General features: G+C 38.6%; 1 protein-coding gene across 1 annotated transcript; it reads right to left on the reverse strand.

Annotated features, from left to right (window-relative positions):
• Nucleotides 1-8,459: 8,459 nt before the first annotated feature.
• On the reverse strand, nt 8,460-14,169 carry SLC16A3 (solute carrier family 16 member 3). Its single transcript, XM_063293261.1, has 4 exons — nt 13,556-14,169; nt 12,341-12,484; nt 10,607-11,371; nt 8,460-9,287 (listed from the first exon to the last, which is right to left on the reverse strand). The coding sequence occupies exons 1-4, from the start codon at nt 13,776-13,778 to the stop codon at nt 9,025-9,027; spliced, it is 1,395 nt and encodes a 464-aa protein (XP_063149331.1). The 5' UTR covers nt 13,779-14,169; the 3' UTR covers nt 8,460-9,024.
• Nucleotides 14,170-15,080: the final 911 nt, after the last annotated feature.

Consider the following 15,080-nt stretch of genomic DNA (forward strand, 5'->3'; position numbering starts at 1 on the left):
ATCTCCCTATGTTTAGCATGCTATGTGAATCCAAGCTATCTCTCAGGGCAGTTACCAGAGTGGCTTTTCCTGAGCACTATCCTGTGAGGTACTGTTCTAAGGCTGGGTTTATGCATAGCATTGTACTATGGCTAACTTTACAATTACTTGTGGAATAAGCCCCCAGTAGCTGTGTTCACATAATATGCCAAGTCATAAGCCTGATAATCCACTGTGGCTGAAGTCCTAAAATACACAAACCAAAAGCAGCCATCTGGTGGTCTAGTGCAGCGTTTCTCAACCTTGGCAAGGCTGGCTGGGGAATTCTGGGAGTTGAAGTCCACACTTCTTAAAGTTGCCAAGGTTGAAAAACCCTGCCTGGTGCAAACCCCATTCTCTGAATGTCCTAGCTGCTGTAAACTGCAATTCCAGTTGTCTTGTTTATTAGCAGAAACTTTTCTTGAAAACCCTCAATGAACTTTAACAAAAATAGAATTCCAGGTTCTTTTAAGTTTGATCTGTCCTTTTCTTAATTTGTGTTGTAAAGAAGCCATTTCCACTTGCCATCCTACACTTAAACCCCTCTCATTCAATATTCAGCAATTGTATGGAAAAGTCCGCTTGTTATTTTACCATAATATTATGTTACCATTTGATCATCCACTCACAATAACACTAAACATCTAAATTTAACCTAGTTCTGGGTACAGTCCTAAAGATTTCAATTGTGGAACAAAAATTAGTTCCTAGACTTTGCATACAATACACACCTTTGGGAATAATTTGCCACTGAAGTAAAACCCATTTTTTCTTAAATGTCTTACAAGCAAAAATTTATTATTTACTTTTTTCACCAATAATTATTTACTTGTCTATTAGGTGATTTGAATTTGGGATCCCTTCCTATGTTCTTGTAGGAAAAAACACATTGCAGTCTTACTTAAAATGCCTAGGAGTCTAATAATCTATCAATGACTGTGGTTAATACAAGATTTGTTAAAACAAAGGGCTTTCCATGTCCTAATTGATAATAGCATATTTGAGCTTCTGCTGTGTTGCTTGTGCCATATTGACTATACTTGGAAATAAAGCAACACCATTTTAAATTATTTTCTTCTGTTACATACATGAATGTATAAAGTCTTTATTAAAACAATTGGAGTCTTTTGTTGGAGACTGGAACCATTTTAATTCATATTTAGGTTTTTGATCTGAAACAAGTAGATTTTACAGCATGGTGGAATTTTCTATGATAATTGAAACAATTTTCCACTAAAATAGAATTATAAATCAATTAAAAATGATTGGCCAAAATTGGACTTCGCTATCTTTTTCTTTTACTGTAACGAAAGTGTAGATGTATAATGTAGATGTGCCACAAGGTATCTACAATTAAGCTTTTGCAATTTTAAAAATAATTAGCCTCTAGTGAGGATTGTCATTGTAGGTGAAGGAGTTAGATTCTATGCCTTCCCCTGATAACTAAATTCTGTAACCACCACAAGGAATCATATAGGTACCAGACAGAGAAGGGAAGGATTTAGATTGGTGGAAGAAGATTAATGTTCCTCAGTACTTCAGCCTTGCTTTGAACACTTCTCCCCTTTACCCTCCTCATCCTCTGCCCACATCTGCTTAAAACAAAAAATTCTGTAAGAGCCTGGTCTGAATCTCTGCCTCTGGCCTAGCTGCATTCTTATGTGGGATTTGTAGTATGTTCTGTCCTTCATATGGAAAGTATGTTTGTGTACATTATATGGTATACCAGCACATACGTACACACTATATTCTAGCATAAAATGTGGTTACTCTGTGGCTCAGAATTGAGTTCATGCTGTAAACTATGGTTCAGTTAAGCATCAATTAGCATGAAGTGCATATGCAGTCAATGTAGATTATAGAATTACATATATTTCCATCTTTAAACAATAGGGGCTCCAGATGTATGCATAAGTTGTTTAAAGGCTGGTATGTCTTATTCCCAGTGCCAGAAACGTTGGCCCACAAAAACATATTCTTTACTCTATGAATTATAGAGATGTTGCCAGGATTTCACAAAATTACTTCAGTATGTGGGAAGTAAAGGCACCAGTTGAAGTCAGGATAATTTAAGTCAAAGTTGCTAAACATTTAGAACCTTTAGGATCTGGATAGTATTATGATCTAAAACGGTAGCTTTTATAGCTATATATTACCATTTTAAAACTATCACAGCTGATTACCTGGTTAATACATGGATGGAAAACTCCAGGGCTGTAAGCAAGACTGGAAATTAATCCCAAAGACAATTGCAAACCACTTCTGTATTTTTGCCATGAAAACTACCTGGATATGTCCAAGACTTGTCCATGAAGTCAAACTCAACCCAAAGGAAAACTTTTGATTTTTACTTCTATTTAGATTTGTCCTTCCTGCGATAACAACTCCAGTAGAGTAGTATGCCTAGAGCTGGAAAATCAAAGTTTTAATGACTGATGGCTCAAAGTTTAATTATTTTTTAGCTAAGTGACCCCTATGCTACTTAGTTTTGAACTGAGTGGTTCAATCTGTGTCAGAAGAAGACAGAAGTCTATTGACTACTTTGATTTCTGTGTCTTTGCCAGTTTCTTAAATTTTACCAGGGAAATAAATGTAAAACTAAACACTCTGAAGTAAGTTTCAGAATAATACCAGTTATGTTTATTCAGAGTAAGTCCCATACTGTTCACTTGATCTTACTCTGAAGAGTTTAAGATTGCAGGTTTAGTGAATTGTTAGCATTACTGACATATAACTCATTTTTCACTTTTGAATTGAAAACTGTGAAGTCTTAGATTTAGGCAATATGGATATTTATATGGATGGCTGTACTACACAATCAGAATTTGAATTACATAAACAAGGATTAACATTTTCTGCAATGTCTCGGATTCCATAGTTGTAGAGGAAAGCTTGGAATTACAGGTGAATATCACCTAGATCAGTCTTCTCTAACCTGGCACCAAGCCCACTGAGAATTCTGGAAGTTGCAGTCCTAACACTACCATGAGTCCTTGAGAAATGTGGTGGTATAAAAATAAATAAATAAAATAATACAGCTGGAGGCTACCATCTTGCCTAGAGAATCAGAAGCAAAAGATGGTAAACTGATGTAGAGATTTGAAAGCTCCAAGCCTGTACAGATAGTCCTTGCTTAACGACTGCCCTGTTTATTGACTGTTTAAATTTATAATGGCATTGAAAAAGCACAACTGTTGCAGTGACCCCACAGTCACATGATCAAAATTCAGGCACTTTGCAACTGGCGGGCATTTACAACCATCACAGGATCCCACGGTCACACGATTGCCATTTGTGCACTTCATAGCCAGCTCCTGACAAGCAAAGTCAATGGAGAAGCTGGCAGTAAAATCACAAGTCACAGTCACATGTCTCACTTAACAACCACAGCTGATTCATTTAATGACCACAATGGGAGTGATGTCATAAATCCAGCACAGTCATTTGATGTTTCACTTAACAACCATGTCACTTAGCAATGGAGTTGCCAGTTCCAATTGTGGTGGTTAAGCGAGGACTACCTGTAATTTTGTTTCTTAAAAAAATGATCCTACAGTTCAACTTTCCTTGATTCATAATCCTTTTAAGATTTTTTGCTCCCTAATCCAAGATCCATGAGTATTAGTAGTGTAGGAAATGCTGTCTGCACCTGTTTAGAGAGACTATTCCTATGCATCAGATTTAGCAAAGCTTAACATGACAAAAATGCATCAGAACTGAGGCCTCATACCAATTAAATTCTGATTAATCTCTAGGATATAGAAAGAGTAGAACAAATGGTGTTCCATAATTCCTGGAGCTATGATATTAACAATAAAATAAAATTTATTCATTATATTTGCAACATTTCACTAGAAATTACATTAATATCCACATATTATCACATTAAAGTGCATTTACGTGAAAGCAGAGGCAAAAAGTAACTTCATTTGCCTCAAAATTATCACAGGTACCCTACTCATACAAAGCAATACATTGACAAGACTTAATAACACTTGCAACTGACAAATTCTGTGCACAGCCATGCCCGTAGCATGTAAGAACTTTGTTCTGAGGCTTCACCTCTCCCCCACAGCCACTGTGTGGCAGCATCAGCTTTGAGAATGAAGAATGTAGAGGTATGGCTGTCACGTGGTTCAAGGGACTAACAGCAAAAAGTATTGTTCAAACTTTCAATAGAAAAGCAGAGAACAGAACTGATGTGTAGAAATCTTGGTAATAATCACCTTAGTGTACCAATCCTATGTTGCCCTCCCTCCCTTTCAAGCAGGGATGGAGAATTTGTGCCCCCACAAGAGAAGAGCTGCAGTTCCCAGCCTTTTTCATTATTGGCGATGTTGTTTGGGACAGCGAGGAGGACAAGTTCCCCACCCTTGTCCTGGACCAGGGGTCCCCCAACTCTTCAGCTCATTGACCTGTTCATGAAGTTTCAGATTGTTCATCAACCTCCAAATATTTATTGTATGAAAATAATTAATAAATGCTACTTTAACTATAACAACAACAACAACAATGGATAGTTCCATTGACCCTTTGGGGTCGATACCACTTTGGGGAGCCCTGTCCTAGACAATGAGTTAAAATTTTCAGAAGCATGTGTGTGTTGAAAGAAACAAGGGCAGTTTGTTGCTAATAAAGTTCTGTTTCATTGTTCCAGTGTATTTGGTTTAACTATTACTGTTCATGCTCCAAATGGATAAAAACCCATATTTAAATATACAGTAATGTATTTTAAAATATTTTTTAAAAATCCTTTATTTAACACAGAGCCCATATTGATTCCTATAAACTATAATTTGGCAGTTTGTAAATTATAGCAGGTATATAGTAAAAACAAATGCTGAAATTTGCTACACTTAACCATTATAAGATGTACAATTCTTTTATTCCTCAGAGTTTGCAAAGAATCTTGTAAAATATATACAGTCAGGACTGGAAATATTGGAACAAGGGTAACTGTTTTGGCATTCGGCCTCTGAATACCACCACACTGAAGTTGAAAGGAAACACACCCAGATGGGAGCAAAGTCAGGACTTTTAGCTGTAATTCAAGGGCTTTGACAAAAGTGGGGCAGTAACCATTCAGGAAGTACAGCCAGGTGGTGTACAGAGGCCAAATGCCAAAACAGTTATTCTTGTTCCAATATTTCTGGCCCTGACTGTATCTTCCTTCCTTCATGCCTATGAGTTCTAAAACACTGAGATCTCCAAACAAAATATCTTTGTGTCCCTAAGAAATTGCAATTGATAGACACTTTGAACAGGAGATAGAATTTTGCCATATAATTTGACAAACAAATGAAATATTTCTTTAGCAATTCTAACTGTTCAAAATGTTAAGTTTGGTAAAAACATCAAAGTATAGGCTTCATCTTTGATGCAACTTTAAATATTCTTGCCATCCATCTTGCTCTTTCTGTCCCCTTGTCTCATTTTCTACACACCAACTAGCCTTCCTGAGTGTTCTCCAGATGTGGAGATTTGAATTCCGAGAATTCCTGAATTCTGTTTGGCCAGAATTCTTCTCACTTCTTGACAGTGAGAATTTGAAACATGTCAAATGGGAAAGCAGCTGATGTTTAGAACTTTGTTGCCTCCTATACATTAATCAGTTAATCTGTCTATAGGATCAGCAGTTAATTTCACATAACTAATAATACAGAATATATCACTGGCAGGTACTGTATCATCTCCCTGCACTACCCCCTATCAGAAAGTGCAGTACGTGTATGGCACCGATAGCTTCTATAGTCATTCACAGGAATCAGTGTCATGAAGTTCATCATGTCCAACAATCATAAATCCTATATAGGTAACAGGAAGAGGCAAGATTGTTGAGCTCTTAAAGAGGATGTAGTTGCCCTATGCTACCAATGCATTGGGCTTTCTAATAATGAACACATTTCCAAGAAAACAGAAAAATAAATTGAAGGACCTGAGACTCACACCTTTTAAATTGGGTTTAATTCAATTAACTTGGATATAGACACCAAACATTCATTTCTCACTAGATCCATGTTTATGAACACTTTTTGAAAGGGCAGAGTAATAATATTTTTTGTTGAATGAGGTGGTTGACCTACATCTTGACCCATTTGTTGGAATCCTCCTTTCTGAGGTCAGGTTGAGTTTTGAATTACCCTTTGAAAACACTGCAACAAGTCCTCAAACTGAAATAAAATTTTGCTACTTTGAACTTAGTTGTCCATGGTCGGGAGTGGGGGGAGTGATGGCGCATGCTGATGTTACCATGCAAATGTCATAACTTACAGCCTTAGGTTGTCAAGACACAAGTATATTATAATGGCATTGGCCTGATGACATCATTGCATCATTTTAGCATTGTCAGAGTTGCTCTACTGTGTTTGCTGCTGACACTGAACAATAATCTCTATTTCATAAAGTAGGTTAATTTATATTCCCAATCTGTGTACTCTGCAAATTTGATCCAACTTCAATATTGTAATTCTGCCAGGCTTTGACCATATGCCCCTGCTATGAAATACAAAACAACTGAAGTTTCTATCAAAATTAATAGTATGAGATAGTAAGCAGATTTCATCTTTGGGTTAAATATTATGACAGAAATTGGTTAGAACTGTCAGTATTTTCTGCTTTGTATCTTAGCATTATTTAAATACCTTTCAGAAAAATAATTTATCTTTGACAACCACACAGGGAGTAAGAATTTGGATTTGTGATCCAAGTTAGAAAGAAATATAGCAAGAGGAACTATTGTACACAAATTGCCTGCAAGTACATAAACTGACAAAATTTGACCGTTAAGGATTTCTGGTGCTCCCAGGTAAACATTTTTCTTCTGATATTAGTGAGCTTGTAAACCAGGCTTTCCCAATTTGGTTCCCTCCGGTTGTATTGACTTTACAGTTTCCAGAACTGGCTGTGTTGACTCAGAATTCTGGGAGTTATAATCACAGTACTTTTGAAGGTCACACTGTTGGCTGGACTGTTGCAAACAAATTTCCCCTCAGAGCATGGATTCTCACACATGTGTATGACAGGCAGAAATGGTGGGCAATATGCTGTTCTCCAGATAATGGGACCGGCTATTTTGTGGCCATATTGATTGGGGTTGAAAGAAGTTGGAATCAAAAACTGCTGTAGGGCTGGAAATACCCAATTATATTGCTGGAGATAAGGCAAGAATACTTTTGCCTAGTTGCTATCCCTGCCTATTTAGCATGAGTATAATGCTGGGTTGGCCAAGTGGTTCAACATACATGCCTGGAGCACCCCTAACCCTTATCTAAGCCGTGGCAGGGATCTTACATTGGTATCTGACAATAAATGGGTTCCAGTACATGGCTCAAGTAACAATAGTCTCATCAAGAAACACACAAACTCATTAAACTACTTTATCTAGAGAAAGTTATTCATTTAGGACTAAGAACCTACTGTACTCTGGAAGTTCTTTTGAAAGACTCTCAAATATCCACTGGATGGTAGCAAAGAGATACAGAGCCCCAACAGCCCACTAGGGGGCATATGGAATTTTGCAGCTTAGCTATGGAATACTGTACCTCAAGTAGCCTTCAGAGTCACCAGACAACTATAAAGAACTGTTCAGAAGAGCAGGAAAAGTCCATCTTCATTGTGAGAAATGGATAATCAGCACATTTAATTAACATGAACTGTGAATACCAGCTTTGCTTCCACCAATGCCCTTCAGAGTAGGGGGACATCATGAGTCAAACTTACTTTCTCTGCTTGTGGAGAAACCTCAGCCACTCCTGCCCCCAAATGCAACACTGTGGGGCCAGCTTCCACTACTCCTCCCAAGCAATAATTTCTGCCATCTGATTGCCTCAAGTCATATCACCAGCTGCTATGAGTCATACAAACAGAAGGCAGAAGTTATAGTGTGGGTGTTTCTTCAAAGACTTTGGGTGAACCCCCGTCTCCTTTCTCCTACATTATTTCCTTGAGCCATCAAAGCTGCCCACTTCATTAATCCCTTGTGATTTATATAATGGGCCTGATACAATGTTTAGAAAAGGTTTTTCTGTTTTGTAAAAACCTTGGCTAGACAAAAGGATATATACTCCCTTGCCTCTAGACCAGTGTTTCTCAACCTTGGCAAGCTGGCTAGGGAGTTCTGGGAGTTGAAGTCCACATATCTTAAAGTTGCCAAGATCGAGAAACACTGCTTGAGACAAATGTTGGAGACTAGTGTAAGCAGTCCATGACCATCTGCTGTTTCTGGGCCTGCTTCCTGCATCACAGAGAGTTTTGCAAATCATTAATGTAAGGCATGTTCATAAGAGCCTGCAGTTAAAGCTGAAGATTGACAGGCAACAGAGAGACTGGGGTAGCTCTACAGTCTATTGTCCCATGAGAACTAATCATGATTCATTCTGTTTTGACCCCATTTGGAAATAGCTGTTAAGATTTTTCCCAGAAAGCATCACAATGACTTTCACTTTCTTCTGTATGTATAATCTTTAAAGTAAAAGGATGATGAAAACGATATAAAAATACATTGGCAAAACCAAAGTTTTTGAAAATTCAGAATCATACAAGATTAGATTAGGGCTGAGCCAACTGATCTCTTGGTAAGATATTCCCTTTGAATCAGATAAAGTTATGGAAGATATTTTGAGGTTCTATAGATAAAAAAAGAAGTATGTCATCTGTATTACAGGAATATTTATACATTTTTTTTTTTCAAGATAAAATACTTTCATCCAAGATAATGTTTTCTGGCAGTGCAAAGCAGGATCCCTATGTGTGTTTAGAAGGCCATTTGTTAGTTTACAGCAGTAGTTATACCCAAGCAAATTAACTTGAAGATCAGTCCCTCTTTTAAAAGAGGGAGAAAAACTTTCTAACCAAGTCTTTCTTGAAAGCTTCCAAGAAGTGATTCCATGAGCTGGTTGACCTCTAATTCCCAAACAAAATGGCTCAATCCTAACCAAAGCCTATTACTAAAATAAATACAAGTGTTTGAATCTCTCCCTAAATATTTGGCATTCATCTCTGTCACATTCACACACATGTCTCTGGGTTGGTTACAACTTCCCCATTTTTTTCATCTTTCAGAAAGCGTTCCACTTCAATAGAGTCTACCTTGGATTCTCCAGGTAGTTGATTTAACCCTTCTCTTTCAGCATGATCTTTTGTGTGTGTTTGCACAGGTCTTTTGATACAGAAGACATTTCCTAAAGTCAGCACCACAGAGGAGGTAACGACTTCAGTACCAGCCAAAAGAAAAACATACATATACTTGTGAGTTGCATCCAGGAGTTTGCCTGAAATAGAAAATTCATATCTTTAATTGCATATTTAGTCAAATCCAGAGTTGTATTTTTAACAGTTTTAGAAAGCTGAAGTGATTATGTTTGGGGAAAAACACCTGTCACATACTTTCATTATACAACTTTAGTGAAATGGTTAATGAGAGGGGGAGGAATAAAGCAGCAACGATGATAGTGTGAACCTAGCTTGTATGTGTATATGTGTAATATACATGCAAATCATTGACTTGCGAACTGAAATATCTCAACTTGAAATTATTCCCTTTAGAATATAGTGAAAGGTGAAAGGTCCCCTGTGCAAGCACCAAGTCATGTCTGACCCTTTGGGGTGATGCCGCTTTCGCGACATTTTCTTGGCAGAATATAGAACGCGGTGGTTTGCCATTGCCTTCCCCAGTCGTCACCTTCCCCAGCAAGCCGGGTGCTCATTTTACCAACCTCGGAAGGATGGAAGGCTGAGTCGACCTGAGCCGGCTACCCGAGAGAGAATCCAGCTTCCGCTGGGATCAAACTCCGGTCATGGGAAGAGTTTCAGTTGCAATACTGCCGCCTACCACTCTGCGCCACACGAGGCGCATATATATTTATATGCTATATATATATGCGCATATATATTTAGAATATATTGTAATATAAAACAAAACATCTCAGAAAGAAACCAAAATTTGTGTTCTATTTGGGAAAGGAGAAGTCTTTCTTTAAATTCTGTGGTTTAGATTTCTCTCTATTCTTCATTTTCAGTACATTGTGTAAAGGCCTTATTTGAATAGGTTGCACACAATCACACTTTGTCGACACACTCGGGCCCCTGCTCCTCCCTCTGCTTTTGTATCTGCTTCTGCTCTACTGGTTTGAAGATGGTATTTTCCTTGGGTTTCAGTCACACAATTTAGAATAGAAACAAAAGCTGTAAAGAGCTACCTCATTTGAGCCATCTAAATTGCCTGATATCTAGTTCTAATTAGGAGATGGAGCCACTGTATCCACATCTTGCCATTCTTTGCTCTTTTCTTTGAGGCTGAGAGTGAAGCAGTTCTCTGCGAGTCTTGATATTCCAACCTTAAGGTAAATGTTACTGCTTTTGGCCTTCAGTTAGGTTAATCTGCATCCAGAAGGACAGAATGGCAAATTGACCTCTAATTCCCAGACAACACCAGGAAAAATAGAAAAGTGGGTAATGTAGCAATATAAACAAACACATGGGGTGTGGGTTTCACAGCTCTTACTCTTCCCCTTGGTAAGGGTTCATCTTTTTTTCTCTTTCCATAAAATGGAACGATTAACCCTGTTAATTAACTAAACGGAGTACTTACCTGCTGAAGGTGGGCCAATTAGAACAGCCACTGCCTCAGCCAAAAGAACTAAGCCAATGGCACTTGAAAACCTCTGGGTACCAACAATCGCCATGAGAACTTCAAACTGAAGAGCACCAACCATTCCATAGGACATGCCAAAGAAAATGCAGAAGACCACCAGACCACCATAATTATAGGACAAGGAGCCCATGAGATCAGTGAAACCATTAAAAAACATAGCAAAACTAAAGAAGTAGACGCAGCGGGGCCTAACCCACTTCAGGCCAGCCAGTATTCCGCAAAGAGGCCGAGAAAAAATATCCACAAAGCCAAGAATTGACAGAAGAAAAGCTGATTTGGTGTCCTCGTACTTCATATCTTTCGCATAGCTCACTACAAAAACTGGAGGCACAAATAAGCCTAGCACCATGATGGATGCGGCCACTGTATAGATTACAAAGCCAGAATCTTTGAAGACAGTGAAATCCAATAGCTTTTTCTTGCGTTGTGTCTCAGTTGTTTTGGAAGCTTCCATTTTTGGGGGACTTTCCAAAGGTCTCATCAGAGCTCCACAAACACAGCAGTTCAAAAGCAATCCTCCCAAGATGAGAAATCCCCCTCGCCATCCGTATTCATGCTGCAGTACCTGCCCCAGGGGGGAAAGAGCACAGAGAAACACAGGGCTTCCAGCTGCAGCCAACCCATTGGCCAAAGGCCGCTTTTTGCTAAAGTAGCGATTTAGCATGACAAGGGATGGCTGGAAGTTAAGGGCCAGTCCCAATCCTGAAAAAGAGCAAAGGTCACAATTTAAAATACTAACCAGGTTCAGTGTGTAAAATAGGAGTAGACATAGGTTTAGCTCCACAGGAGCTGCAGGCAATCAGTTTTATATCCTCCCTAGGATATAAAAAAGGCCAGAAATATTACACTCGTGTCATTATGGGCTGTATCTCATTGTTGAAATTTAGGCAGAAGGAGATACAAAGCAGCCAGTATCAAGTAAGATTTCTGACATTTGTATCTAAGGATAAATGATCATATGGTATAGTGGTTAAGGCACCAGGCTAGAAACCAGGAGCCTGAGAGTTCTAGTCCCACCTCAGGCATGAAAGCCAGCTGGGTGACCTTGGGCCAGCCACTCTCTCTCAGCCCAACTCACCTCACAGGGTTGCTGTTGTTGTGGGGAAAATAGGAGGAGGAAGGAGTGTTAGGTATGTTCCCCACCTTTAACTCATTTATTTTCTATCCCACCTTTATAAAAATAATAAAGGCAGCATAGAAAATGAATGAATGAATGAATGGTAGTAACGTAAGTTCATTCTGTGCCTGTCTTAAATAAAAGAAACATTTTAATGTAGAAAACAAAAAAACCCAACCCTCATATATGTATTTGAAGAAAGAAAGAGAAACGCTGTGCAGGCAGAACAAAGCTCTCGCAGCGTGCATCTGGCCCTACTGCTTGCTTGAAGGAAGAAGAGTGAGGCCTGAAGAATGGAGGTCACAAAGGACTGCTTTGGAAGATGGGGAAAAGGGGGAGATTGCATTGTGGGGAGAAACTGCTTTATACAAAAACGTGTTACAATCACCACGGCATGCATTTAGGAGCTCCCTGCAAATAAGCTTCCCTGCACATTCAAAAGGAGAACATCAAGGACTGCCTCTCTTTCCCTCTTATGTGCCATCACTATACGTAGCCTTGCTCAATTCACACTTCGCTTGCTGATACATTTGAAGACATTTGCTATTACTTACCAGTAAGGACACCAGCAGTGAGATAGATCTGAATTATACTCGTGGAGAAGGAAGCAATGACCATCCCCACGGATGCAAAGAGGCCTCCGGCCAGCATTACAGGACGGCAGCCAAACCGATTGACACACATGCTGCACAGGGGACCTGAAGGAAATAAGCAGCAGTTCAGGTGCTTCTGCTGTACTTGGCCCAGAGTAATGGTGGCATTTTGTATTTCTTCTCACACAGCACCCTCAAACATTTTGAATGTAAAGTTTTCAACATTCTAATAATTGGTGCCGATACTTATTTATATTCATTTACTTATATGAATTATTTGGCTGCCCATCTCCCAAAACGACTCTTGTAAGATGGTGTCTGACTGCAATATGGAGTGTGTTGCAACTCAGGTGACCGTAATGAAGTATGGGACAAAAATGTTTGGTGAGTCTTGTGATTTGGATAGAGAGACAGACATCCATGAGGAATGGTTTTCAGCTTTTCCTTTCTCAGGCTTGGCAACCTAAGAATAGCTCTAGGTCTGCGGCTGAAGCTGGAGGATTCACTTGGCACAGGGGTATTATTTTGCCCCACCGATTCAGTCCTGGGAAAAGCCTATACCATACTCCATTCTAGTATACATACAGTGACCATACATCCTTTATTATAAAGGACAGTCCTTTATTTCAGAAAGCTGCCCTTTAGATTTACTTCAATTATTTATTTTCTTGGTTTTGCTCTTGAATTTTCCTTTGTAAAGCAAAATTATAAACATAAACTTACATTTTTTTTATCCTTATGAGCCTCTTTCAGATTTGCCCCTTTTTCAGGTTTGTCCTTTATTTTTTCCAAGAAAATATAGTATATAGGACCAGCAAACGTACACCTTGCAAGTTTCTTAAAAATCCAATAAATAGTAAATAGACAGATAATATATACATTCATACTTGCCATATATTAACGGTGTTGCTGATAACAGTTCTGTTGCAATTAAATATAAATATAACTTCTGCCAAACTTTGAATTGTGGTTTCTGCTTCTGATGTTTCATTAGTTTAAATTTATCTGTAATCTTTTCTAACATGGCAGTTAAAGAGGCCTTGTTAATTCACATCTCAAATGCTAAATTTTCTAAGGTTTTCCAATGTTGAGCAATTTTTATTACAATCATAATGATTTAAGGGAGAATACTTCCATCGAAAAATGAGGTGTGTCTTTCATTTCCTAGCTGCTTACCTGTTCCGTAAAGCATTGCCAACAAAATAGAGGAGATCCATGCTGTGTCACTATATCCAACATGAAACTCCCGGATAAGTTCCTTGAAGAAGACACTCATGGCCTTTGGAAAGGCGTAGGAGAATCCAGTGATGATAAAGCACCCGAAGAGCACAGCCCAGCCCCAGCCGCCATCTGGGGCTTTAACTCCAGGTGGACTATCATCGATCGCCACAGCTCCCATGATGAGATTTATGTGTTTCCTAAGAGGTAATTTGTAGAAATTAAAATTATATGGTCCAGCAGGAAAAAGAAAGTCAGTATTTATTATGCAGTTAAAACTCTACTTTGTACAGGAGACTACATAAAAGGGATTTATCATAGAAAGCCAGCTAACTTTTTCTTAGCCAGGGTGCTCATTAATTGCAGTAGATTTGTCCAGTCATCAGACAGGACTTTTTAAATCACATACATTTGTATAGCTGTAATACATGAATCATAGTGCAGAAACAGGGAGATACTCTCTGAGCAGGATTTACGTCTCAAAACCAGGAAATTTAGATGAGATAAAACAGCGTTGCAATAACTTTTTTATAAATTAGAGACCGATACGGACTGCATCTAATTCATGTTTGGCATTTTATTAGTTTTAAATATATTATGTGTGCATGTACAGTACATATACTGTATTTAACAAATGTGTATATGTGTGAGAGAGAAAGAGAGAGGAGAGAGAGGATGATCAGAAGCCTTCAATTTTAGTTTGATTAATGTCAAATTACTGGAAATCCACAGCCTGAAAAGAGCCACTGGCTTAGTGATCACAGGTCCAAGCATCAGTTCCTGGCATCTTGAGTTTAAAGCACCAGATGAGCAGAAGGGACCCTGGAGAGCAGCTTTGTTTCCTGGGCCATTTTCTTTCTTTTCTGGGACACAGAATAGACATTCTCAATTCAAAAAAATCATGGACGACATGGCCAAAGAGTATGATCTGGTAGAAAGCAGGTTCATCTATTACATAGAAGCTGCAAGAAAGGATGCAAGCAGCTTCTCACAAGTATTCTGATTACCACAACATATATTTTTCTTGTTGCTTGATTTTGGCAATCAGTATTTTATCCAAGCTAGGAACTAAGTCAGAGGTGGAGCCAACTTGCTGTCTGGATGGCTGAATATGTTGTTATTCAGAGCCTGCCCTGTGACATTTAGGCTTCACACTGTACCACTTAGAACAATTTCACATTCAGGCTCCAGAAATAAATTTGGCAAAACCTACCAAAGCAAATCTATTGCAGTACGCTGCCCTTTCAGAAGGAAAACACTGACATGCTTTTCCTTCATCATCTCTGAAACGCCGTTACAGATTCAGTGACAAATGTAATGTACAGACTGCCTAAATCACATAGGAAATGGGACATGAAGCAAACATTCAAGCATCCATTGGCATATAAAGGACCTAATTAAAGAACATGACAATTGATCCAACATGGTCAAGAGGCTTTGAGCTTACATCTCTTGCAAAATACAAAACAGCAAACCACTTTTG

This window comes from Candoia aspera, chromosome 2, assembly GCF_035149785.1.
Source record: "Candoia aspera isolate rCanAsp1 chromosome 2, rCanAsp1.hap2, whole genome shotgun sequence".
In the NCBI taxonomy this organism is placed as follows: domain Eukaryota; kingdom Metazoa; phylum Chordata; class Lepidosauria; order Squamata; family Boidae; genus Candoia; species Candoia aspera.